Source organism: Ascidia mentula, chromosome 5 (assembly GCF_947561715.1).
Source record: "Ascidia mentula chromosome 5, kaAscMent1.1, whole genome shotgun sequence".
In the NCBI taxonomy this organism is placed as follows: domain Eukaryota; kingdom Metazoa; phylum Chordata; class Ascidiacea; order Phlebobranchia; family Ascidiidae; genus Ascidia; species Ascidia mentula.
The window spans coordinates 22,046,062-22,071,764 of NC_138570.1; the positions used below are offsets into that span (position 1 = coordinate 22,046,062).

Consider the following 25,703-nt stretch of genomic DNA (forward strand, 5'->3'; position numbering starts at 1 on the left):
CACTTGATATAAAGTACAACAACAAAATTTTGAACAATCTTTATTCATCTTTTGCTAACTTTAGGCACTAAAAAACGCACAGATATATATGCATTTGATTTATATACAATAACAATCTTCTGCAGTATCTTTTCAAGAAAAATACCCCACTATATTTTGACTGATTGATGATAAATTGATGTTTTACCTAATTTACAAGATAATATTTTGAATGTATCGAATTCATGGTAACCGGTAAGTTTGTGAACATCATGAAATAGGAACATATTGTAGCAAATGTCGTTCCTTCTTTAATAAAAAATAATAACTGAGTATTTATAAAAACCAGTGTGCTTTTTTTCATAATGTAATAATTAGGAATTGCAATAAATGATAGCAAAGCAAAACGCACCAATTCGTGTGAAAACCTGCGCATAGCAAGCATGGCGCAACGAAACAAAATCGTTCTCATTTTGATAAAACAGACTGGGAAGAGAAGTTATTTCTGAAATTGTGAGAATCAGGTAAGCGCCATTGATATGTCTCACTACCAACAACATGAAACACGTTCAATGGTGTAGGTTTTATTTAATATTTGAAAAATATCTTGCGTTTGTGGTGTTCATGCACCTATGAGTATTAATTACATGTGGTATGAAAGTAATTTTGTGGGTTATAACATCTGAAGAATTTACTTTGAAAAGAGAATTGATTTTAACCGAAACTTTTATGAACGGAATTTGTCTAATGATCTGTTCGCTTGAATGTAGAAGTAAGAAGATATGGATTCCTCAGAAGAAACAGAAATGGAAGAAGACATTTTAAAACTGCAGCTTCATGCAATACCCTTGGACTTGAACCCATCTCTGCCCGCTGCTGAAAGTGAAGACGAATATGAAAGTGATGAAGGTGATTGGGCACCACAAATCTTAGAATTTTATTTTGCTGATCATTTATAATGTATTGTGATTTGCTTATATTTGTGGTGCTCACATTTTGTAAATCTTATTTAAATTTGTAGATAGTGTGGTTGATTTCATCGGCAAAGATTCGCAAACCTATCCTGAAGAGACAGGGAGTGACAAACAACCCGGTACATCAAAATCAGGTATTCATAATAGATTTATTGTTTACAAGATAGATGACGAGCTATGATGTTTATAGGTTTAAACGAAGACAATGTGACACATGAAGGGTCTCAACCCCTAACCCAACCCGTCGATGAATCAGATGAGGTGCAATAACATGGATCCATAAAACCAATTGTTAAATTTCACTTTTTACATCACTTTGAATAAATAATCTTCTGTTTTTATGGTCGTCAAGATAGTAAGGAGAACCTCAACAATATTTACATGCGTGCATAAGATGACATGACGCTTTGCATCAGCAAAAATCAACCTGTTTAAATCTGTTTCAGGAACTCATTGATTTGTCTGCAAATTATGCAGCCACACCCCTCAACTTATTAAAACTAAACCTTGCGTATCAAGAAGTAGTGACACAGCAGCTGGAAAAAATAAAACAACTGTTACAAGACAACAAAATGAAACAGGTATTCCATTCCAACTGTGCAACTTTCACTACTTGTTATACGATGTTTATTTGTAGACGTTGTTGGTTGAGGAACAAAACCGGTTGGCAGAAGCCGCACAACCAATGCCCAAAATTATGTTTGGTGTTTTCAGACAATATTTAAGGGTAAGTTTTCGTATTTTTTTAAGTTTGTTTTTAATAAATGTTTTTAGAGCTATTTTAGGACAGTTTGCAGGAGATTTTTTACAACTGTTACGTCAAATGAAAAAAATGTTAATTGTTTGTATAAATCATAGCAGCAATATTTTTTCTGATTTTTTAGGATGAAAATGGGCTTCCTCCGTGGAGTAATTGTGAAGTTGAACGACGAAAAACTGAATGCGGAGAATTATTTAGCGGAAATCCTACAATAGCAAAGAAATGGGCGAAACCTGCAGAGCAAAGTTAGATTTTCTGAACACGAAATATAAATATTACAAACTAATTTGGAAAAGTATTTTTGATTTATTCTGCATATGGTAGTATTTTTCGGAAAGTAGTATTTTCATGACCACAACTGCAAGGATGAATTTTGCTTTATTAAATGAGCTTTGATTGTTAAAATATTACTTTGGATCCTTTCAAAAAATTGAAACATTAAAAAAAAAATATGTGTTTCTTTCATTTTATTTGGAACATGAAAAAATATATTTTGAATTTGTTTTAATTTATTTAGCGTTACGTGGAGCTGTTGAGAAAAATGCTCATAGAGTTTTGACGGAACCTCTTCTCTCAAAGTTGGATTATCTGCAGGAAAAATACAAACTTACTGAAGACCAACTGTTAGTGCTCGAATTTTACCCAAATAAATTTTATTCAACTTTTTATTTTTTATTCAACTTTTTATTTATTCCTAACAGAAATAAAAATTTTCAAGGAATGCAACCTTAAAAATTATTATTTTGCAGAATTTTGGACAAAATTAATGCAGCCAAAAAACAAATAAGTGAAACCAAGTCCAAGGTAGGGAGCATGAAATGCAACCTCTGCAACACTAATTGTTTCTTTAGTAACGTTATTTTTATATCAGTTTTTTGCCTTTATTACTGTAAACAAACCTAGGTCCCAAAAATTAAATAAATTTTCTGGTTATTTCAAAGTAAAATTATTTTTCTAGGTTCAGGTGGAAATATCTGATCGAAGCCGTGAGTGGGATTGGGACATAATTTCCAACATGGAACTTTCGATGTACTCACCACAAAACTGTCGACTCTATTGGAAGAATCATCTCCACCCATCGATCAACCACAAACCTTGGTCGATTGGCGAAATTGAGGTGAAAATTAAACCTTTCTGTGATGAATAAAAATATTAATTGTAGATGGTTGATGACAAACTCGCAGTAATAAGTTTCGTGCAGTGATATTTTTTACTGCCTATGCATATTTTAATCAATAGTTTTAAATTGTTGTTTGGAAAGAAAAAAATATATATTCGTTTTAAAAACGAAGAAAATACAAGTGCATGACAAAAGACAGGAGCTCTGCATAGGTTTTTACTTGGCAATCAAAGCTATTGCTAGTTTAAAACAATGTTTGTAATATTATGGATATTGTAAATATTTCCAATTTTTTACAGAAACTGAAAGATGTCTTGAAAGATCATAGAAATCATAACTGGATTGAAGTTAGTAAAGAAATGCCGGGAAGGACAGAGATGGAATGTTGTCGGATTTATCAACTCAAAATCAGCTCCACTTTCAAGTATGATTTCTATTAATTATTGTCATCCTTCGACTTTTTTAATTTTATGTTTGTCACGTGATGTAGAAAGACCACGTGGACTCCAGAGGAAGACCAAAGGTTGATCAAATTAATCCACCAGCACAGGGTCGGTAACGTGATCCCGTACACGCAGGTGATTGGTTTAAAATGCGCGGGATTTCTCGAGAATCAACAAAATGTTAATCCATATTTTACGCGCAACCCAAATTTATTGCAGAATAAATATGGATTTAATTTTACTGATGGTTGATGTTGGTTTAGATCGCGATTAAACACGGAGGAAGAACTTCTGCTCAGATTGTTCACAGATGGACGAAAACTCTCGACCCCTCATTTAAACGAGCAAAGTAAGCTGATTAAGTATGTGTAGTGTGGTTGGCAGTATTTCCATGGTAGGAATGCAGATATTTAGATCGGACGAAGTTGTGTAAGATTGGAAAGAGTCGCCATATTTTGGTGTTCACTGATTGGCGGCAATGTCAGAGATATGCGGACACACCCCGGACACGCCCACAATGCACACAGCAATATTCATTCCTACACTGACTTGGTTGGGGACAATTTTGTTTCGAGTAAAAATATGTCTACTGCCCTCAGGTGGACGGCAGAGGAAGACGCGAATCTGATCAAAGCAGTGGTGAAGTACGGCACCAAGTGGTCATATATACGTGATCTTGGATTGGTTCCGGGTAGAAACGATTCACAACTCAGAGAAAGGTAGGTGTTAGTTCCTCCACCATCCTGACGGACAAATAAACTGAAATTTAATTTTTTTTTCAAATCGTTTCACATCCTGTTAACTTCAGTGTTCATTGTTGTTTTGGTTTTTCCAATCCCCGAGTTTGACCGCGCAAGATTTTCCACCGACCTATAGACACGTGATCATTTAACATTCGATAAATACGAAACTGGGACTTGTGACATCACTGATCGCCGACGTCATTGTCACATTTCCAACGAATTTGTTTGAAGGTATACCAACTGTTTGAAAAGCGGTAGAAGCGGGAATTGGTCGAGAGATGAAGACGAAAAACTCATTGAACTCCGCAAGAAAACAAATTCATGGTCGGTGGTCGCTCGTCAGTTCAAAGGTCGGACCGACAGTCAGTTGTTGAAGAGGTGGCAAGTCCTGGACAGGTTCGCTCCTACTTTAATATGCAAATTCATTCAAATCCAGTTAAAACCCCACTTGTATCTTCCAGTGCGAGGAAACGTGGTGTTGAGATTGACTACAGCGGAGTTGGAATTTCTCCGCATCATCGGGAAATCAGGGAAATGAGATTAAAATTGGCGGCAACAATATGTGCTGAACATATGTCAGTGAAAATTGGTGAGGATTTTCAACAAAATATTTTAAATCAAAAAACTTTTTGAATAGTTTATCTTTTTATAATATTTCGTGCGATAAATTTCACAACAAATTTCGTCATTTCCAGAAAACCCGGACCCGAATCTCGCGTTCAACGACGAAGGTAAGAAAAATTCCATAACCTTTGTTAGAAAAAAACGTCACAAATATTTAATAAAAGTTTGATTGAAAATGTTTTGTTTGTTGAGTAACCAGAGAGTGTGTGTGAATATAAAGTACTGAAAACGAAATGTTGGGTTTGCGTAGAAATCTTTGAAGACAAAAACACGAAACGGCTTCATCTGATTAAAATCACCCCCCGTCCTTTGGAAGGTTCCGGTCATTATACGGAGATCGACAAGTTGGAGAAGGTTTGTGGTTAATTAACCTTGTTGACCAACTTGTAGCTTGGTAAAAAAAACACTTGTAAAAATCCTCTGTCGCATTTACACAGTGTTGGTTTACGGATGAAACCCGATATCGAACCATGAGTATTTTGCGCAAAATCTACTCTATGTAAATTGTGGATGAATAAAAGAAATAAAAATGGCATGGGCACCGATAAAACCATTAAGGTTGTCGAGTCAGGCGCCCATGTAAAGGTGATTCCCTCACGGAGAATCACCGTCTGCCGTAGGATCGCAGCCAGTCGCACTGGGAGGTGATGGGTTGCGACAAGCTGCATGTGACGAAAAGGTGGCCACCCGGCCGTGCTGGCCAAAGCAAAACGAATTATACGCGTTTTTTTGTCTTTTGTGACGTAGTTATCGAACACCATGTCGAGCGATGACGTCATCAAGCTATACAAACAGCTGTTGTCGGCGAAGAGCAAAGTCCAGATGGACGAGGAGAAGAGACAGGAGGACCCGGATCTTGTCATGGTGGACAGGAAGATCCTACAGTTGTTAAGTAAGACGCAAGGATCCTGGTTTAATTCCGGCCGACAAATTCGGGGTTTGACCTTTAACCCCCAGTTCGAATAACTTTCAAATCCACTGAACCTCACACTACATATGGTGGATTATCTTGTCATGTAGGATTCTTGTATGGAAACTTTTATTTCCAAGGGCAAAATCAGTCGAATTTCAACAACGCAAATATATTTGGATGATCGACATCGTCATTGTGTGAGGTGTTGCCATGGAGATAACATAGAGAAATTGTTAAAATTTGTGTTTTGATTGATTTCTTTGATTGGTCAGATGTTATCTACCGACCAATGAAAGTGAAGTCACGTGGGGCTGATAACCCAATCCGCGAGCAGCACAAAAAGTTGGTGGAGTCGGGCAAGGAGTTTTCGGCGAAATTACTTTTCGGTCATTTCGTGAAAGGTAGAAACATATATTCAAGAAATTGTATCACAAGCATGATGAGGCAATGATATCAGGGGGGATTTTTGTAAACAAACTTGTCTTGAATTTTCCAGCGTTGAACATCAACGCCCAAAACGCTCTTGACGCCATCAAGCGGAAAAAGAAAACGCAAAATAACAAAGGTAATTTTCTCTACATTGTTGATTTCTGACAAAGAGAATTCGTTGGAATTCGCATTTTATGGTTTTAGTTCAGGTACAACTTTATACTTGTGTAATTATTTAATACAAACACTCCACATCCCAACATTCACACGTACATTTCTGTGTAATATCAGGAACAAAACTAAAAGATCTTCGGGATAATAATCTGGTTACAAAAGAAAAACAAGCAATTGATGACGTCAGGGAAATGATGACGGGTGAGTGATGACGTAAGAATGTTGATATTATCGTGACCAAACATCACATCGATGACGTCATCAGGTCGGTCGGCGCGTAGTAAGAAGAGTGACGTCAGAAGTCCTGGAAAGTCACGTGCTTTTGCCCGCAACCTCTACCTCCCACTTTGTGCACCAAACCGCGCAACCACTCAAGCGTATCGGAACCTTGTTACGGTACAGTGACGTCATTGGGTTATTGTTTCGTCATAATCATGTGTTTACCTCAACAGGCAAGGGAAAAACGAATCGAAGTTGCCAAAACCATTCTAAATGATAGTGACGTCACAAAAGACAAGAAATATAGCATCGAGATGTCATCAACTCGTGACGTACCGTCTACTTCGCGGGCGTCCGGAGACACAACTGCACAAATTAGAGCCGTTGTTTCTGACAATGATGACGTAAACGATCAAGGACATGATGACGTCCCTACAAGCGGTGATGACAACGTAAAGCACAACACTGAAGAAATTTTGACCCGAATAAGAGTAAGTGTGCGAACCAAAAGTTAAGATTATATCTAACTACGTGTGTGTGTGTGCAGTCAACCACGAAATACAAAGTGTTCCGGTCACGGTTCAATGCTTTGTTCACGTGGCCAACTCTCCTCGCTTCACTGGTTCCGTACAAGCGATCTGAGAGAGGAGGGAATTTAAAGCCGGTCGTCAACCTTAAACGTACCGCCGTTTCACCGCCGGATGGCGCCACACCGCACAAAAAAGTTAAACCCTGAGACGAGGTTTTGTGACGTAACAATCGCAACCTGATCCTGGATTGTGGTGAAGTTTGAGAAGATTGGATTCTGACCAGTTGTAATATCTGCCATCACAAAGTTGTCAGGAAAATCTTTTGAACAATTATCGTGACTTTCTACTGTGATATAAACATGATTCTGGTGATTGTTGCCATCACAAAGCCGACCTTTATGACGTCATAGTGGGAAATATTTATTTGTCTTTACTTTTTCCTCATTTCTTTTATTTTGTTCTTAGATTAAAACAATACAATTCGGCGCAAAGCAATATATTAAAAATGATCACCACAAGTTTTGTTTAACTTTTTCGATAAACGGAAGAATCCAATTTCTTACGGCTGTCCTCATATTTTCAATTGTTTTTTTTCTTTAATTTTTCACCCTTTTTTGCGCAAGAAAATTACGTCATACTAAGTAACGAAACAAAGCGCCATTAAAATTGTTTCCACACAAATGCAAACAATCGTGCGTTTAATATTGCGTCATATTGAGGGGTTTATGACGTGTCTATCTGTCACGGGGGAATATCGAATATCCCGTAGTTTTAACTATTATAGTTTACAGCTACCGGCCCGCTGCCCCCCATATCGCGCGAGACCGTTGTTACGTCACTATCACCAAGTTTATGTTGGGACAATGGGCATTATCGTGGCGCGAAGTGCATTCGCGAACCAAACAATCGACGTAATTGGCGGCCGTCGTCGGGCGCGAGGTGTTCGATAACTAATCGGTTGATATTCTCGAAAATGGCGGCGGTGAAGGTGGATTTGGTTTATATAAACCGTCCGACATTGCCCAGAGGCATTCACCAGTCGGACAGGTAACCTCCACCAGAATGAAGAGAATCAACTTTCATCCTTCGGCGTCGATAGTTTGGTTTTCTTTGATGAGTAATTACCAGCTTCACCCGCCCCAGGCGAAATCCAAACTCGCGATTTCATCGAGTTGTTTGAAAAAAAGAAGACGTGGAAGTCGCCTGCGACGATAATCTTTGCTTGAGGACGATTTAGAACATATAGCTGGTCGAGGTGCAGTTTTGTAGCCCAAGGTGAGTGCGCCAGAGGCCTTGCCTGAGGATTTCTGAAAGCAATTTAGAGCAGAGAGAGTCGACAGTCGAGTTTATTTCCCAAGTGGTCATGTTTAACGCAGCAATATCAGAAAAATACCAAATGTCCGAATATCGTTTGTAGAATTATCACGAAACAAACCAAAAAACAGTCGGTAACTCTAGACGTTCTCTGTCCTTCTTGCTCAGCGCTGGTGGGGAATTCTAGAATTTTAATTTAAAAGCACCGCGCGTCTGCTCCAGAGTTGGAGTTTTTTTACAAAAATAAAAAACGAAATTGGATAAAATTGTTTTCGGGAAATTGCCTATGTCGGATGAGCGCAAAGAAATATTTGAAACATTTGCACCCGTCTTTCTACATTCAAAAATATCGGAATTCGTCAACACCTTGATGACGTCATCGAAGTGCCACGTGACGCCCCGGGCTAAAAAGTTTGGCGCCAATTCTAAGTAGGCTGTCATGAAAACAGTTTCGGACGCGACGAATTATTAGCGAACTCATATGACCTTGACTTTGTTCAAACAAAAAAATAATTGTTGGGGGAAAATTAGTTTCTTTATTGACGAGAAAATATTGAAAGAAAGATTTGTCGTCATTAAAGTTGTAACTTGTCAAGAAAGTTTAAAATTTCTTATTGAATATTAGTTTTTTTGCGGTTATACGAGGTTAACTCATAAAAAAAAATATCGCTTGCTGAAATTTCACAAAGTAAAAGAAAATTTTGACATCAAATTTAGAACGACCTTTCTTACAAGTCATGCGCATGCGTAGTACGTCAATATTATCTCTTTTCAAATCAGCTTCAAGTGATAATTGGCAGTCTCACACATACCTGTTAGCTCGTTATTGTGAGGCTAACAATTAAATGGAAGACTTTCGGTTATTAGAATGACTCACGCGGCATCGAATCATAAACAATCATCGTGATTAAATTTCGTGAAACTGTTTCAACAACAATAAATCACACGAAAATTTTGCGAAAAATTGTGTTTGTCAACATTTGAAATAGAGAGTGACGTCGAAAGTTTGGTGACGTTAAAATATTTGGTGACGTCTACGCGTTTACTGATTTGTTTCGTGAATCATTTCAATCGATGTTTTTGTTCAGAATTTTAAAATATTAATAAACAATGAGTGAAATTCGCACTTTGACCGTAAGGGGGTCTGAGTCCCCCCACCTTCAGCGACCCCCTCCATCCCACTCAGTGTCTCTCCCTGCCCACTCGGAACCACCCCCAACAATCCTCATCACTGATGAGAATGAAAGTCATTCACGTATGACGTCACCAGCACCGAAACGACCGCGATTGGACGAGGGTCACGTGATCGTTGTGGGGGGCCAGCATCAGTTGCAGGACACCCACGGGCAAGGGGGAATACCCAGTTTTGCTCTGCTCCAACAATCCCTGGAAGTAAGTGACGTCACCAAAGTAACTATGTCAAAGATTTTTTTGTTGGTTCGCGACGTAATTTCTTTGACACACTTCAATTTTTCTTGTGGTCGTGAAAATTCTATGCCGCCGGCTGTTTCGAGACTAATCCTGTGATTGGTGGTTTCCCGAGTTTTTCGACCAATAGCGTGATGCCAAGTAATCGGTTTATGTTGACAGCAGCAATCGAGACCGGACTCAACGAACCCAGACCAGAATAAATTCACACAACTTGACACGGTTTCGTCTGAAGCTTTGCAAACTTTCAGTCCCACGCCAACATCAGTCGTACCACGGTAAGCTTGAAAACATCATATACTCCAAGTTTATTATCTCTTCTCTCATCCAAGTTGTGATGGATGAGATCGGTGTCACGGAGTAATTATTTCCCCCTCTCATCCAGGTTTAACCCGGTGAATTCGATCGAGTTCCAACCGACATATTTCCATCCGTCCGCTTACACCCACCAACCCACGTCACACATCGACATTCACCAACTTCACGATCCCTACGCACAGGTTAGTCTATGACGTCACAATAATGATGACAAGCACACGGAATCGGTCTTTTAACAGAATAAATACAAAAAATTGAGTTTAAACGATTTTTTTGTCACATGATCTTAATATTGTCCAATCAGATGCTGCAACTTTGTCCAATAAGAACCGATTGTAGATAATTCAAAGCGAGGATTTGAAATGTTTTGGCAAAAATAATCGCTCCGCTCATCCGCTGTTTGTTTACATGTTTATAATATTTTGATTCGAACTAAGATAACTTTCCCGCGTCGACGTCACAAGGCCGAATTGTGATCTAACCCAGGTGCGTTTGTTCGTCAACAGAGCCAACCTTATGCAACTTATGGAGGACAGAGAATGACCCAACAAACATTACCAGCTTTACAAACTACCCTTCCACAACACTTGGTTGAAAGGTATCACGTCATCAACTGTTACGTCACAAGTCAAATTATCTTGAGCACAAATATGATATTATTCGATAATAAAGTTTGTCAGATGATTTGTTAAAATTATGAACTCCTGTATAAAAGAGTTGTTTTCCAAACAAATGGTTTCCACTTGGGTTTTTCAGCAAATGTAAACCGTTAAAAGTTTGTCTTTTAGTCGAAGCGGGGAGCTGGAGTTTTGCCAGCAAGATGATTTAATGAGTAGTGACGTGGCGGTTAGTCAGGAACCTTCTGGAATGCTTTCCCCAATTCACATAATGCAGGATGTTGTACAGGTAAAATTCACAACGATTCAAATTGTCATGGTAACATAGAAATCTAAACAACAATATTTTTTCAGACACAAGGTGACGTCACTTACATCACCACCACCGACTCGTCTGGCGTCATAAAGAAAGGTATTGTGACGTAACACTGGTTTGGTTAAAATGTGAGGATAAGTAAGTTGACCGTTCCGCTTGACTTGCAGCACCCAATCAGACGCTCACGATGAAACCACGTGAGGCGAAAAGTAATTTCCACCCTTCTGGAGGCCTCATTCCAGGTAAATTAAATCTTCTTTGTTGGTGTTTTCTGTTTTCAACCAAAAGTCAATAATTTCGATACTTATAACTGATGTAGTTTTTAGTGATTGTCCCGGCACGAATTCATTGCCACATTTTTAGTTTATTTGAGTTTAAACAAAAATGTATGGAAAAAAATATGTAACCACTTGTTTGTGACGTCACAGTGACAGGAGGGGCAAACCCCAGTGACGTATTCTGTTCGGTGCCGGGTCGTTTGAGTTTACTCAGTTCAACATCAAAGTACAAAGTTACGGTGGCCGAAATCCAACGTAGACTTTCACCACCGGAATGTCTCAACGCTTCACTGCTAGGTGGCGTTCTTAGGAGGTGAGCACAGCATTGTATTTACGGTTAAGGGGAATCCCAGGTTGATCCAACCCATCAACAAAATTCAAACGTTTTTTTAATTCTTGCAAAAATACAAATAAAGTTGGGATTCTGGTTTATTTCAATATTTCGCAACGCCACACTGCATGGACGCCTGACTCGATAACCCTTTCATCAGTGTCCATTCAATGTCATTCCCTGTCTATTGTTCATCAACAATCCGCATAGTTTTTGTGTAAAGTAAAATAATTTGTTTAAATCAGAGCGAAATCGAAGGACGGTGGAAAACGACTCCGGGATAAACTCGACAAAATCGGTCTCAACCTCCCGGCTGGAAGAAGGAAGGCTGCAAACGTCACTCTGCTTACGTCACTTGTCGAAGGTATACGTCATAATGAACTTTGCTTACATAACCGAACAATATATGATATAAAGCCGTTAGTTGGTTGCGTTAAAATCCTGTTGAACCCGTTTAAACTTAACGATGACGTCACGCAGGAGAGGCTGTACATTTGGCACGTGACTTTGGTTACGTTTGCGAGACGGAATTTCCCGCCAAACCACTTGCTGAGTTCGTATGTAAACAACATTCTGACCCCGAGATTTGGCATACAAGGAAAAACATGATTCTGGCCACCAAGTAAGTCCTGCGCTGATCAAAAAACCAGGTTGTGTAAAAACAATTGACAGAAAAATTATGTTTTTTGACAAAAAAATGGCTAGCTTGGTCTCATTTTTGTATTGTGAGAATATTTACAAACACAAACCAAATTTTTTTTTTGTATATGCTCATTAGCACTTGGTCTATTTTAACAATGCCGATACCCAGAAAAGTACAGTGTAATGTCACTGTACTATTATCCAAGCATGTTAAACTAACTTCGCTACAGCGACTTAACTCGTGATATTTTCCTCCAGGCAAATTGTGAAGGAGATCCAGGATCTGATGGCTCAGGATCGGTCTCCCATTGGGAACACAAGACCTCAACCCATACTTGACAACGCCGTGCAGAGACCTCTGACTCATTTCAGTTCCACAACCCACGGCTTCGGTACTCCAGCTATCTGCGCCGCGCTAACCGCTCTGCAGGTGCGTTCATCACCATGGTTACGATGGATTGTGACGTGTTGTGTTAGTCGGGGAATTTCCGCGGCAATCTTCACCCGCTTTTCGACGAGATTTATTATACTTCTTACTAATAAACTTATCTCGAAATTACGTCGCGAGAAACTTGATTAATTCGCACCCTGGAGTGAAAATATCAATTCGCAAAGAATTGTCAATTATAACCGAACAAATCTTGGAAGTAATCAAAGTTTGCCAGCACGGGAATCGAACCAGCGACCTTCGGTTCTTTTAATCTAAATTTTAATTTTGCAGCATTATCTCACCGAGATGTTGAGGTACCAAGAAAAGAAACCTTTCTTAAACGGCGTCGCATCGGGAATTCAAACGTCATCGGTGACGTCGAATCAACATGACGTCATCCGCCTGAGTATGCACCAGAGCCAGTTGCCAACACATAATATTAGCGACAAACACGTTGAAAAAAAATGAATTGTTTTTCTTTTTGCTGTTGATTATGACGTAGCAGTGTGTATGAAAATATAACTGACCGTTTCACGCTTCAATAACTCCGCGTCTCCTTTTGTGACGTCACAGTCGAGTTACCAAGTTAAAAGTTTTATTTTAGTAATTGCACAACAACAGTAAAACAATCAGGACTCGGTGCATAAGAAGGAAAAGATAAAAAATCTTTGTGATGAAATAATCAAATCCACGATCAATTTCCTACTGCCACGTTGACGTTTGTGACGAAAGAGACGATGACGTCATTAAGAGCTTCTAAAATACTTCTGGACATTCTGACCAATCCCTGTCCAGATATTTGCGAAGAAACAACCAATCCTGGCTCTTTGAAGCGGGGTTTTCCCCTTTTTTAAACCACCTGTGTGATGTCATAATGGAACATTGTCAGGGAGGCCGCTTTCGAACAGAAATTACAACAAATTCGTTACCTTGGCGACCATTCCAGCTTCTTTTTATGACGTAACTTCCTAGCAGCTCGCTGTTGTTCCTCCAACCTGTGCTTCTGTGCACTAGCTCCATCTAGTGTAAACAGCAACATTTAATCATGTAACACTTTATTGTCATAACGCGTGACGTCACTCACCAATGTCGCCATTCTCCAACTCTCGAATATCTGGTCGAAGTCGGCTGTCGGTGGGGGGAAGATCGTAACCTTTGACCTCTGGCGCATTCAACGACATCGCGAACTTTGTCATATTGTACATCTGTGACGTAATAAAGATAGAATGACTAATATGACCACCGTCAGATGGAGCTGTGTAGCCAGAGCTTGGGTCAAACTGTTTTTGGACAACCTCTGTTCTGTTGTGCGTGGGATAGAATGTTGTGCGCGGGACAAACTTTCCAGATATTGCAAATTTGTTAAACTTTGAACCAGCTTCCTCGCTACATTAACATTAATGTTGAAAAACTTAAATAAACTAAGATGAAAGAAGAAGGCAGCCACAAGTAATATTACCAATATTTATCATGTCAATACTTGCAATAAACCAAGCTTTTACAATAATGAATCAGGAATACTACTTTTAAATAATTCTGGCATATTTTAATTTGGCCAGATCCGTTAATGTTACAAGTTATGACTGCAAATTGATCCAGAAACAGAAAAAAACCTCAGACATAAAGTTACCCCTGACAACAAAGTTATGATAATTGGCAAACATTGAGTGGATTACCTCCTCGGACGATTCAGGACGTTTTTCCACACTCCATAATAATCTGCAATCATCCCCGCAATCCTCGGACATTGTTGATAAGTACGGAGATGCTTCTTCTGATGAAACTGAATGCTAAAAACACAAGAATTAAATTAATTAAAAGATCATGTCTAAGTGAAATATATATTTGTAAATGACCATGTTGTCATAATACGAGGAACTTACAGATCTAGATTTTGGTTTCTGTGATGAATTACTCACGGCCCCACCCGTCATGGAAAGGAATCGTTCATGCACGTCAGGACTCATTGAGTAAATGTGTTTCGTCCAATCACCTTCGAGCACTCGGACTTTCTGTTTGCTGCAAAAAATTCTAAAATGAAACTGGATATTTATGGATAAATTGGGTTTACTGAGGCAGTAAATCAAAATTAAATAAAACAGTGAAACAAACAACTTTTGGAACAATACACACTGTAATCAAAGGTGGAAACATATGTTGCATTGTGTGATTACCAGTGGATCATTATACCAGTTATGCCCCACAGATAATGAAAGAAAACCAGACATGTTTATTAAAGAAAATAATAAAAGCTTTTCAGAGAAAATCATATCAGAAATTATGGTGCCTAATGGGAAAAAGTAAGATTTACTGAAAACAATTTAAAAAAAAATTAAAGTTGTGATACATGGGAAGCAAAACCTCCCCTGGTATAATCGCTTACTCTGATGTAAAGACGTGACCTTCAACCTTGTTCAGGTCGTTCCGGAACCAACTGTATGGTTTGAATGTCACAACACATTTCTCGTTGGTCCTAGAACAAAAAAATCATTTGAATGAATTGACCAACAGGATCCTGGACTCCATATTAACTACATATCAGATGCTTTCACATAAATTTTAAGTAACTTTTTTAGTTGAAAATAAATAAACAAAATTTCAAAACATTATCCAGTATGTTGCTGCTTGGAGAATCTAACTATGATAAATTCGTTAAAATTACTTGTGGTTAACAATATCCATGACACCGTGCTGTTCAATCCACAGTTTTCCCACCACGATATTATGGACCGAACACTTTGGGTTGGTCCAAGTGTACGTCTCGTCATGCCTGATTGAATATTAACACTGAGATACGTATGAACGTGAAACCACAAGGCTATGATTTATTTTTTTATGAATTTTCAGACCAAGTTGAAGCAACTGTGGAGTTCTTTGGGAAAAGCAAGCAGGCTGGAGTCAAGTTTTCACCAAAAAAAGGAACAAAAAAAAAAATTTATGTGAACAATTTCTTTTGTAAGCCAGCAATTACAATGTGATTTTGTTGATGACAACAAAATGCTTTGCAGGGAATACCTTGTTTGAAAAATATTTACCCGTAAAAACAATCAGTTACATACACAGCACATTGGCGAGGGATTCAGTAAATTGTCATAGTTGCCATAGTGATTGTTTGGAAACAAATATTTCCTTACTGTGGGAAGTGAAGCGTTAAAATTCCTTTTGGTTCCACTTCAACGGTTTTCCCCCAGAACTTAAGCTTGGGGTGGATACTGCCGTGGAACATGAAAGGGTCATTTGGGTTCGTTCCTTCAGCATGGAAAGCAGAGACAGGTGGGTGATGTGACACCTGCTCTGATACCCAAGTGAAACCAAGATCAGGTCTAAACAAAATAGATAATTGTACTACGTTGTTGACCTGACAGCCAACATAACCAAACAGTGAATTACAGAGAGTAATGTGCATAGTATTAAACACAGTAAGAAAAGATATCGAAATCCAACTAGATTTAGGAATTTCATGTTTCAAATGGAATTTCCATACAACTACATGATGTACAAAACTTACTGGAAACAGCCTAATTTGCTTGTTTTGAACAATAAAAATTGAAAGTTTACATTTCTCATAAAAACTAAAATGCACAATATGTAGTTTTAATACAGCAGGGGTAACAATATGCAAGCATATATAAATGTGCACAAGGAGTTTTAACTGAAATTCTACATTGCTTGGTAAGAAATATAACAGCACAAGTTAAAGTACAAATTATTAGTGTTGTACAGAGGAAATTTCTTGTTTTTTTTACACAGAACAAGAAACAAAATGATTATAAAGAAAACAATTTGTTGCAACAAAAACTTGTTTTCTTATATTTCTAATAATATTGCTATAAATCGTGCTTAAGAGTGGGATAACAAGAATGTGTTGGAGGCGAGCAAGCAAGTGATGTCTTGTTTAAACTCAAGACTCAAAACAAACAACGAGAATTGGCTAAAGGTCAATATTTGATAGGAGATAAAAGTAAACGTAATAGAGGGAACATCGACCACACTGAGGCCACAGGAAGGACAAAATATTACAAGGTTACTCATTCAGCAACTGATATTAACATTGTCACAAAAACTAGAATTATGCCACATTAATATAATTAATAATTCATGAAGCCATTTGTAAACATGTATAAGTTATGAACAAATCATGTTCAGTAATGTCCAGCTATATTATTTTCAACCACAATAAGAGTGTTTGATCAATTTATTAGGATGGCAAATTTTATCAGCACGAGGCAACTTTCGATAATTTTAAATCTCGCTGTGTTATTAATGGCGTGCATGCAATTAACCTTATTACCAACATCATGTGTTACAAAATCATTAACATGGGCCAATACAGACTTAGTTTCATATGTAAACTACTAACACGTTCACAGATGTGTATGCGATATCTCTGTAACATGTGTAGCATTGGAAGGAACAGGTTTAGATAACCTATGTCTCTAAAGTTGTTCAGCAAAATCTCCAACTAACCTTTGGTACTCGTACGTCTCCCCCAGAAGAGGGTTAAACGGTTTCCCAAGTCGATTTAACTGAGAAGCAAGAGCTGACACGGCAAATGCTGCAACGTACTTAAAACAAACAAAATTGTAATCTAGCAAACATTTTTCCAAAAATTCTTTGAAGATCTTAAACTATGGGAAGATTTTTGTAAATTAAACATCTTCTACCTCAATTCTCTCCAAGGAACTCTCAGCATGATTTGCAGCCTCAAGTAGTTTGCTATACTCCATATATTCGCACAAGCGTTGAATGAAGCTGAGAGGTTCATTGAATATCACGGGCATTGTGATTTTTGATAGCTCCTGCAATGAAAATGCAAGTTACATCCACACACTTTGCATACATGCTGGTGTTAATGCAGAGAGTAGCCCAAAATGTGTACAATACATTTTCTTCATTGTATGCTTGCATTAATATTGTATTATATGTTACCTTTCCAATACACTGCCTGAGGATATGCCAGATGCTAAAATCATCGCGAGAAAACATTGGAAAAGGTAAAGTTTCGCGATACAACAAGTCAGACTCAGTTCTGCCACTTGATGGCACCACAGAAGATGTTCCATTTTCTTCTGAAATGGACGAGTGATTGTTCTTTGATACTGAGCAAGACCATGTCACCGATGAGTGAATAGTTTGGGATGTCGAAGTTGCGTCTTCTTCATAAACTGCTTCGTAATCTGCCTCAAGCGTTTCCTCCATCACCAAACTTGCGTCAAATTCACTTGTGTCGTCGTCTGCAATGAAACGAAGATTAACAGCAAAACATTGCTGCACACAAGTTTGTAAGGACAGAGGCAATCTACAAACATTTTAAAATCGACAGAAATAGAACCTGAGTATTTTGTGTCATTATTACCAATGAGACACAAAATATATGTGAAAAGTCCACAGCCATAACTGAACAGATTTTAAACAGCTGATAAAATTGTAACCATTTAATCAATCTTGTTATGCTGGGTTTGCTCGTTGAAAGCATACCTTTTGAACATTGGTACAAACTCAATTTCTACAAAGTGGGTCACAAATGTTTTACAACCATATATAAATAAGTGTAAGCGTGCTAAAACAATTGGTTTTATCAAGAACACCCACTTGCATCACACTTTAAGGCTTACACAAGGCAGCAGATTGGAAACCAGTTATATAAACAGAGTGGTCATATAGCTTGAGCATTACAATACAGGAAGTTGGCAGGGTAGAAGCTGTCATAATGTTACTACTCTGAAGAATACTTCATCAACAAACCCCGTTAATCATCTGTTACATAAAATTTACAACTAATTTCACTAACGATAATGCTGGTGACTGAAAAAGTAATAATAACAAAACTTAACCACAATATTTTTCATTTTTAAAAAGTTTGTGCTTTATCATAGTGAAACACACTTGCCATCTACCTAACTTTAAATGTCCTGAGTTACCTTAGACTGATCGATCTAATTGAACTAACCTCATTTATTCATCTATACACAAGTCTGTATTATGCTTACCAGATTCTCCAGAAACTGCGTCGTAAAATTCATCTTCTTCGCTTACAAATCCTCCACTTGACTTGGAAGCGATCGAGTGATTCCGGCCGCATTCCCCAATCGATCTGATGTAAATGTCAGGTTTGTCAGTTAAACCATCAAGCAACGTTAAGTGTTCGGGAGGCGGTATATGTGAAACTTAATTTTATGGCGACTTGACATTTCATGTGCTTTAAAAATGACCTTTATTGCGCAATGACTGTAACTGGAAATAAACTTAACAACTTTCTAATCATTCAAGTAAGTTGTCTGTTTGTATTAGTTTTTCACAAAAGCAGAACTATTATGTCAGCAATACCCCCATGTAATGGAAGGTTTCAGTTTTTATCAAATGATTCGTATTAAATGATACCTGAAGTACTTCAGATACTACAAGATAAACGAAGAACTAACCTTTCTTCGTCACTTGGTGAATTTGGCATCACTCTGGTGGGACTACCGCCACCTTGTGATGAAAATGCTTGTTCCAGGTTGTGGTGTGTAGCAGCCAATGACTGCAATGCTTGTTGCAACACTCGATTTTTTTCTTTTTCCTCCAAGAATTGGGATTTTGTTGTCTGTGATTTTAGGGACAGTAATTTCACATACACAAGGACATTAGCAATTTAAAGAGCATTGGTTTAACCGAATTAATCCAAATTTAGAGTTATGTACAGCTTCTGCAAACAATCATAAATAATAGAATGGTTAAACCAACACACATGAAAAGATTTGAAACAATCGGTTGGTGCACAGCATTAATATCACTGCCACAAATCACATGTCATTTCATTACATATATTCCAGTAACTGATTATGTAAAAGCAAATAGTGGCCATGTGATGATTGGGAAAGATGTCTGGCCACCAGTACAAAGTTCACTTTTCATGACAAGGAAAACAATAATCTTCTAATTTACACTTGTTCTTGTCACTAAACAAACAAATTGCTGAGTGCCTACTTCAATATTCACCCTCGGTACACTTACTAAACCTTGAATTTAACTTTAATTATGTGTTCCTATTAAACTTTGAGGGTGTAACTAAATCACCTCAACGTACAAACAGAACTCAAATTACGTGAATATAAAAAATCCATCGATGAAATAACCAAGTGTGAATATTTAAACAAAACCTGAGGAACGAATATGTTCGGCTACTTAAAGAGTCGACCCAACAACACGAACTCAGTAAGTGCTGACATAACACAGACTGTGTAGAACCACTGCCGGAAGCAACGGTCGACTGTGCCATCATTACATAGGTCGGCTAATTAACTTGCAGTAAGACCTCGTACAACTTAAGCACGAACCACTTCTTTGACATTTTCTCGCATCTTTTTCTTTTGAGGCACGAAAGCAGTTTCCGGTACATAATCATGTTTGACTTTTTATTAAGAATATTGAGAAGTTTAACCAACTTCATTTTGTTGCGAATAAATTTAAAGAACGCAGAATCCGCCCTAACATAACGAATTAAGCCCAAGCGCAAGCCTAAAAACCTTTCATATTAAATTACCGACATCGTTGGTTCGTCGAGCAACCTTCACAAACATTTACAACAAAAACTCTCAATACAGAATTAGTGAGAAATTAGGGAATACCTGGAGGCTCAAAGACACGCCCGGGCCTTTTTTTCTTGGGTTATGAATGCAGGCTCACGAACGACAAATAAAACCAACGTATAAACACGTTAAGTCATGCGTGACCATACGTCACCAGGCTACACAAAAATATACCTATGGTTAACGTACACGACTGATATCTGCAACATGAGTTATGAAACACAGCAGAAATACAAAATGAGAAGTTGTATTAGAGTTAACACGACTTTGCAACAGTTGATGGTTACCTAAGTACCCCAAGTCAAAAGAAGAATGCTGACAAAATACCAATTCATTAAATCATTTAGTACAATGCATCGAGTTTAAAGCAACAGTTTCAGCTCGTACATCTGTAGCAGATGTTAACACAATTTAAACCACATTTAATTTTGTAACGCAGAATGTTTAGTTCACATTTGATGTCGCATAAATTTAAATTCTTGAATTGATAATTTATTCCACTGGTTATCAAAGTAGCCAAGCAACCCTGCGTGTTCGTTTAAAACTTAAAGGTGAACTGGAGAATTAATGGATGCTACAAGAAAAAGTTTGAGAAACACTGATATATTGCCACAAGATATCTGTAATCATGTTCTTGGATAAGTGGCATGCATTGCACTGATATATTTAAACTGATGACTATTGGTACAAAAAAAACTTCTGTAAGGTCAACAAGGCCTTTAAAAAGAGGCAAATGACTTAAAATGCTCAACTCATTCTCTCCCTGTTATAACCTACAACCTCTGCTCTGGTGACTAATCTAATAATATTACCTTCGTGTTAGCTTTAAACTTTAAACCCATGGGAGCATTCTAATTAACTTCTGCTTCCCAAGGTTAGAGAAGCTTCAACACTCTGCAACACTAATCACCATAACGACCACATGACATATCATACAACCATCAAATATTAATATGTTTAAAGCAGATAGTAGTGGTGTTGGATAAGCAGATAGTAGTGGTGTTGGATGTATGAAATTACCTGATCTCGTTGTCGGAGTAAAGAAAGACAATTTGTGAATGATTTGGACATTTCTGTTGCATTTGACAAAACTTCGTGGCATTTTCCCAACACTTGACTCGACAATCGTTGACCTTGAAAAGATTTCAATGTCATCAAACACGGTACATGTTTATACGCATTGACATTTGGTTTTACAAAGTAAGAAGCAACACTGCAGTAAACAAAAAAAAACACTTAAAATCTTGTTGAAATATTGTGCAAATGATTTCAAGCAATGTTTTAAAATTAACCTTTATTATTAACTGCATCACTAGTGACAGAATGTCACTGACGTGTTTTTTAAAAAGTTTAATTTTTAAACCCAGCCCCACCTTCAATGTTGACTTTAACATTCTCTGCCAACTTTTGAACCAGGGACGTCAGTTCTTCAACCCGACCCTCCAACACTTGCTGGTGCACTTGAGCATCCTGGTTTATAACAAAAAAAAATAAAATTTGTTTGTTTAACAGAATTAAAACAATTCCTTGCTGTAAATCTTGACTAGGTTAAGAACAGTGGAATTATAACACAAAGCTTGAAAACAGGTCTACAGATTTAATAGTAATTAACAAAGTAATCCAAATTACTGTCATCATTTTTTTTGCAGGAATGAGTAATATTCGTGGTAGCTTTTATTGCGAATAGAAATTTCCATTTTGCATGAAACGATCTTTTCATCAAGGTTTAATGATACCAACCAACCTTCACCTCACCTGCAAGATATTCTTAATATCTGTGAATGCCACAGTTTCAGCTTCATCCTCAGAATCGCTTTCATCCATCGACTTCCCAGCCACAACAAAGTAGTTACTGTACTCGATGTGTTCTTGTAGAGCTTCAATCCATTTCTGCATCATAACACGCACGCCTGTTTATAGTAGGACGACCCCTCAGTAAATGACATTAAATTAATGACCTTTAGTAGCATTACCCTACACGACATGTCATGTAATGCGTTGGCGTAGCAACGACAGGAAGACTACAAATTGCATTGAAATAATGCACAGTAATTCTAAGGCACATTGTCAGTTGAAATGTGAATAATCACGTAATTAATCAACATTAAAACAATTGAAACAGTTGCAAGGAATTTATTTGTTTTGTGATAATAAGAATAATTGTTGCAGTTTAACTTGAACTATTATTTCATATCTTCATGTGCATAAGTAAATAAAGCTTCAGCCAAATATTTTTCACAATAAAACAACAATTTGAGAACTCATGCAAAAGTAATGAAAAAGTCACCGTTCTGTTGATGAGAGGTCGATTTTTCTGGTGAACCATTAAGTTGTGATGAGATCCATCAAAATAATTTATACGAAAACCCCAGTTATTTTCTTCCCGTATCTGAAACAAAACACTTTTGCTTTTAACTCAACAAACAAATATGAAGTTTGTAATCTGGTTTTAATAAGTTGTATGATTCGTCGTACCACAACATTTGCTTCAGTGAGATACTTAAAAGATTTGCGGCGTGACCCGGTTGCAGCATCAGCTCGCCGAGCAAAATACGAAATAACTCCTTTCTCCAAAACAACCCAATGCCACCTTGGGTTTAAAAACCTTTTCCTCTGCAAACAACAACAGCCTTTAATCAAAATACCACAATGATTTGAAAACAAATATAGCAGCAAATCTATCAAGTTGATTTAAAATTCTAAGAATGCAAAACTTTAAGAATAAATTATAAAGTTTAAGTCACAACAGTAACATCAAAAACTCATTGGTTACCACAAGAAAATAGAAAACTTTGTTAATTGTTTCTGTTGGTCCCAATGTATTATATCAGTAATTTAAATGAATCTGTTTACTAAATAAACAGCAAAATTTACACATAATATATTCAGTGAATTAAAGAAATTAACCAAAAGCTGCAACAACATAATATCGTTTCTAAATGTTGGTGTGTGTTGAAATTTGCTATGTTTATGTTTGTGTGGAAAGGAAACAAACTCTTGAGTGACCAAACACTGTCACCTAGTGGCAGTATGATTATTAACATTCTTGCACTAGGTGGCACCAAGCATTTGATTGAAAATAAATGCTTGATTACCTTCAGTAACGGTCCCTCGAACCTCTGCACAACTTTGCACGGATGGAGACGTTTCACTTCAAGAAGTTTCTTCATCTGCAAGCTTCTGCTGACATCTAGTGGCAACTCATCTATACACAAAGTTATTTAAGTGTAGAAGATGTTCTAAATACTTGTGGCAAGGCATGTTTTGAAAACATTTCCGCCAAATTATTTAAAATCTCTGCTAAAATTGAAAAGAACATACTGACTAAACACTTTACACAAGAAAAATATCATTTAATACAAAGGAAACTGTAAAAGTGTAAATTGGACTGACAGCAGTCTGTGGAGTGGCAGCAGAGCAACATTGACCAAACCATTGAAGTGTTCTCATAACATGATGACCCACTAAGATAACAGGATAACAGCAACATAGAAATCACAATAGAATTGGTTGATGTTTTTTGTACCTTGTTTGTTTTTCTTCGAGGTGTCGGCACCATGCTGGATGAGCAGGAGGGTCATAGGTCGATGGTCACGCATAGCTGAGTGGTGCAAAGCAGTGTTCCCACGTTCGTCGCACATATTGACGTCAACCCTACCCTGGTTGTTCGAGATCTGCAATTGTTAACAAACAAAATCTAACTTATTTTTACAATAAACAATTCATGAAATCAGTCTTTTTCAAAACATTTGGAAATATCTTATCGAGTAATTTCATTTATTTCAAAATCATTTGTTTCTTGTATTCTAAACCTCACTGTGAAAAGATTTTGTCACTTGCTTTCGTTATGTGAGAGAATTGTTGGTATTTAAGCCATGTGTTGTTACATCACACAGAGAATTATCACGCTTCAATGCACATACCTGCTTTTCCACATCATCGACTCGACCTTCCTTGACAAGTTGAAAAAAATCCTCATTTCTTTTCAAATGTTGAACTTTTTCAGCCGCTACAAAACAAACATAAAAGTTGAATATACACGATATATATTTCCAAGTTATAGATTTTCAGGACAAAACCATTTATAATATAATGACCAAACGCCAGTTTAATCAATGCTTTTAATGCAAGAAGAGCTTTTCAGTTGATTGAATATTATGTCAAGCAGCATCAACAACCATTTGTCACAGCACAATTTCATAAAACCACGAATACATAAGTTGAAGTTAGAAATATTAAACCATGAACTGCATCCCAAAGTTAACAATAAAACATAATCAAATAAACTTTTTGTGGTTAAATAAGAAGATAAAACGACAAATTACCCTCAAGCACGTTCTTGATACTTGGGTTCAATGAAATCTGACGAGGTTTCTTGTTTTCATCGTTTGAAATTGAAGGATCTGCGTCGTGTTGAAGCAAGCAATGGACAATATCCTTAAAATTGAAGAAAAACAAATTATTAATATTTGCAACATCTGTTAATATGAGTAATTACACTACACAAGTTTTAAACAAAAAAAACATTATTTGCCAAAAATGTGGTTGCTCAACCAAGTACACAATTCTAACTTCTGTAGAACAGTTTAGACAGTGGATGAATGAGAAGTGCAACATATTTTTTATTTCAAGAGAAAACTGACAGGATAGAACTAAATTTAGTCAACATAAACCATGTTGCCAAAGCCTCCTTTGTAAAATTCATTCACCAACACACAATGAAATTGCAATTTTGCTGCTAGGGGTGCGTATATGTACAAAGGCCTCATTTTCATAATACATCTCCAGAAAAAACATAAAAATCACAACAATTAACCTCTCTGTTGGTATGGGTTGCTTTGTGTAGTGGGGTATCTCCCGTGTCATTTAATATGTTAGGGTCAGCTCCATTCTTCAGCAACAATTCAACCACATTGCAATGACCAAAGTAACTTGCCAAGTGCAATGCCGACCAAGACTTCGTACTTTTGGATTGACCTTAAAAACACTTTGTGTTGAGAACAATCTCCTCCAGTAGCTGTAAATGTAAAAAAGTGCCATACCTTTATGGTTGAGATCAAGATTTGAAGTTTCATCGCACAACTTTACAACTTCCTCAAGATTTCCATGTCGGGAGAAATAGAGTAATTTTTCTTCAGAGGTTTCACACATTTTCCCAAATAAAAAGCATTTGAAGGTGACGGAAATCTCAAATTAATTAAAATATAAAAAATAAATTTCACTTGCATACCAGAAAGGTTCTAAATAAAACAAAATTCATGTTAGTAATATTCTAAAGTCTACAAATTTCAAATAAGCCTACTAATATAAAAGCAATCGTCATAAGTCCAAAACTGTTTAAGATTTTTTAGAATTTCCTAAATAACAACAAAACTTTTTTGAACAGTCAACAATCCTACGAGAAGCGCGTTCTAAAATTTTCTTCCTGGCGCGATTTTCGGCATTATGACGTCAGTGTTTACACAATCAGCTGATTTTTAATTTCACGCAGTTTCAAACGCAGCAAAAAAAGCGCCTCGGAAATTAAACCTTTAAAATCAACCAACTGAT

General features: G+C 37.2%; 3 protein-coding genes across 6 annotated transcripts; 2 read left to right on the forward strand and 1 right to left on the reverse strand.

The window, feature by feature from the left end:
• The first annotated feature begins 361 nt into the window (after positions 1 to 361).
• LOC145902307 (uncharacterized) lies at positions 362 to 7,576 on the forward strand. The gene is made up of 25 exons (XM_082990233.1): positions 362 to 503; positions 750 to 888; positions 1,001 to 1,087; positions 1,144 to 1,214; positions 1,400 to 1,534; positions 1,591 to 1,680; positions 1,838 to 1,958; positions 2,231 to 2,336; positions 2,463 to 2,517; positions 2,672 to 2,830; positions 3,133 to 3,257; positions 3,324 to 3,411; positions 3,540 to 3,625; positions 3,876 to 3,995; positions 4,251 to 4,415; positions 4,481 to 4,608; positions 4,715 to 4,750; positions 4,894 to 4,997; positions 5,391 to 5,535; positions 5,829 to 5,957; positions 6,053 to 6,121; positions 6,277 to 6,360; positions 6,425 to 6,555; positions 6,612 to 6,869; positions 6,926 to 7,576. Exons 2-25 carry the CDS (start codon positions 762 to 764, stop codon positions 7,112 to 7,114), a joined length of 2,808 nt encoding a protein of 935 aa, XP_082846359.1. The 5' UTR covers positions 362 to 503; positions 750 to 761; the 3' UTR covers positions 7,115 to 7,576.
• Positions 7,577 to 9,315: 1,739 nt separating this feature from the next.
• LOC145903556 (transcription factor AP-2-alpha-like) lies at positions 9,316 to 13,057 on the forward strand. 4 transcript variants are annotated; one of them, XM_082991642.1, is made up of 12 exons: positions 9,316 to 9,614; positions 9,813 to 9,928; positions 10,036 to 10,150; positions 10,475 to 10,566; positions 10,745 to 10,874; positions 10,940 to 10,997; positions 11,069 to 11,143; positions 11,330 to 11,492; positions 11,756 to 11,874; positions 11,991 to 12,132; positions 12,411 to 12,582; positions 12,874 to 13,057. In XM_082991642.1, exons 1-12 carry the CDS (start codon positions 9,333 to 9,335, stop codon positions 13,048 to 13,050), a joined length of 1,641 nt encoding a protein of 546 aa, XP_082847768.1. In that variant the 5' UTR covers positions 9,316 to 9,332; the 3' UTR covers positions 13,051 to 13,057. The 4 variants fall into 4 exon arrangements, with proteins under 4 accessions (XP_082847768.1, XP_082847770.1, XP_082847769.1 ...); XM_082991644.1 differs by having other exon boundaries at positions 10,757 to 10,874; XM_082991643.1 differs by having other exon boundaries at positions 9,816 to 9,928.
• Positions 13,058 to 13,155: 98 nt separating this feature from the next.
• Positions 13,156 to 25,389, reverse strand: LOC145903555 (oxysterol-binding protein-related protein 1-like). The gene is made up of 24 exons (XM_082991641.1): positions 25,196 to 25,389; positions 24,970 to 25,130; positions 24,479 to 24,590; positions 24,077 to 24,162; positions 23,680 to 23,827; positions 23,249 to 23,358; positions 22,629 to 22,766; positions 22,441 to 22,542; positions 21,909 to 22,043; positions 21,527 to 21,623; positions 21,174 to 21,286; positions 19,005 to 19,168; positions 18,573 to 18,676; positions 17,512 to 17,816; positions 17,247 to 17,381; positions 17,050 to 17,147; positions 15,717 to 15,905; positions 15,245 to 15,352; positions 14,966 to 15,055; positions 14,466 to 14,601; positions 14,259 to 14,372; positions 13,667 to 13,787; positions 13,512 to 13,602; positions 13,156 to 13,441 (listed from the first exon to the last, which is right to left on the reverse strand). The coding sequence occupies exons 1-24, from the start codon at positions 25,302 to 25,304 to the stop codon at positions 13,339 to 13,341; spliced, it is 3,069 nt and encodes a 1,022-aa protein (XP_082847767.1). The 5' UTR covers positions 25,305 to 25,389; the 3' UTR covers positions 13,156 to 13,338.
• Positions 25,390 to 25,703: the final 314 nt, after the last annotated feature.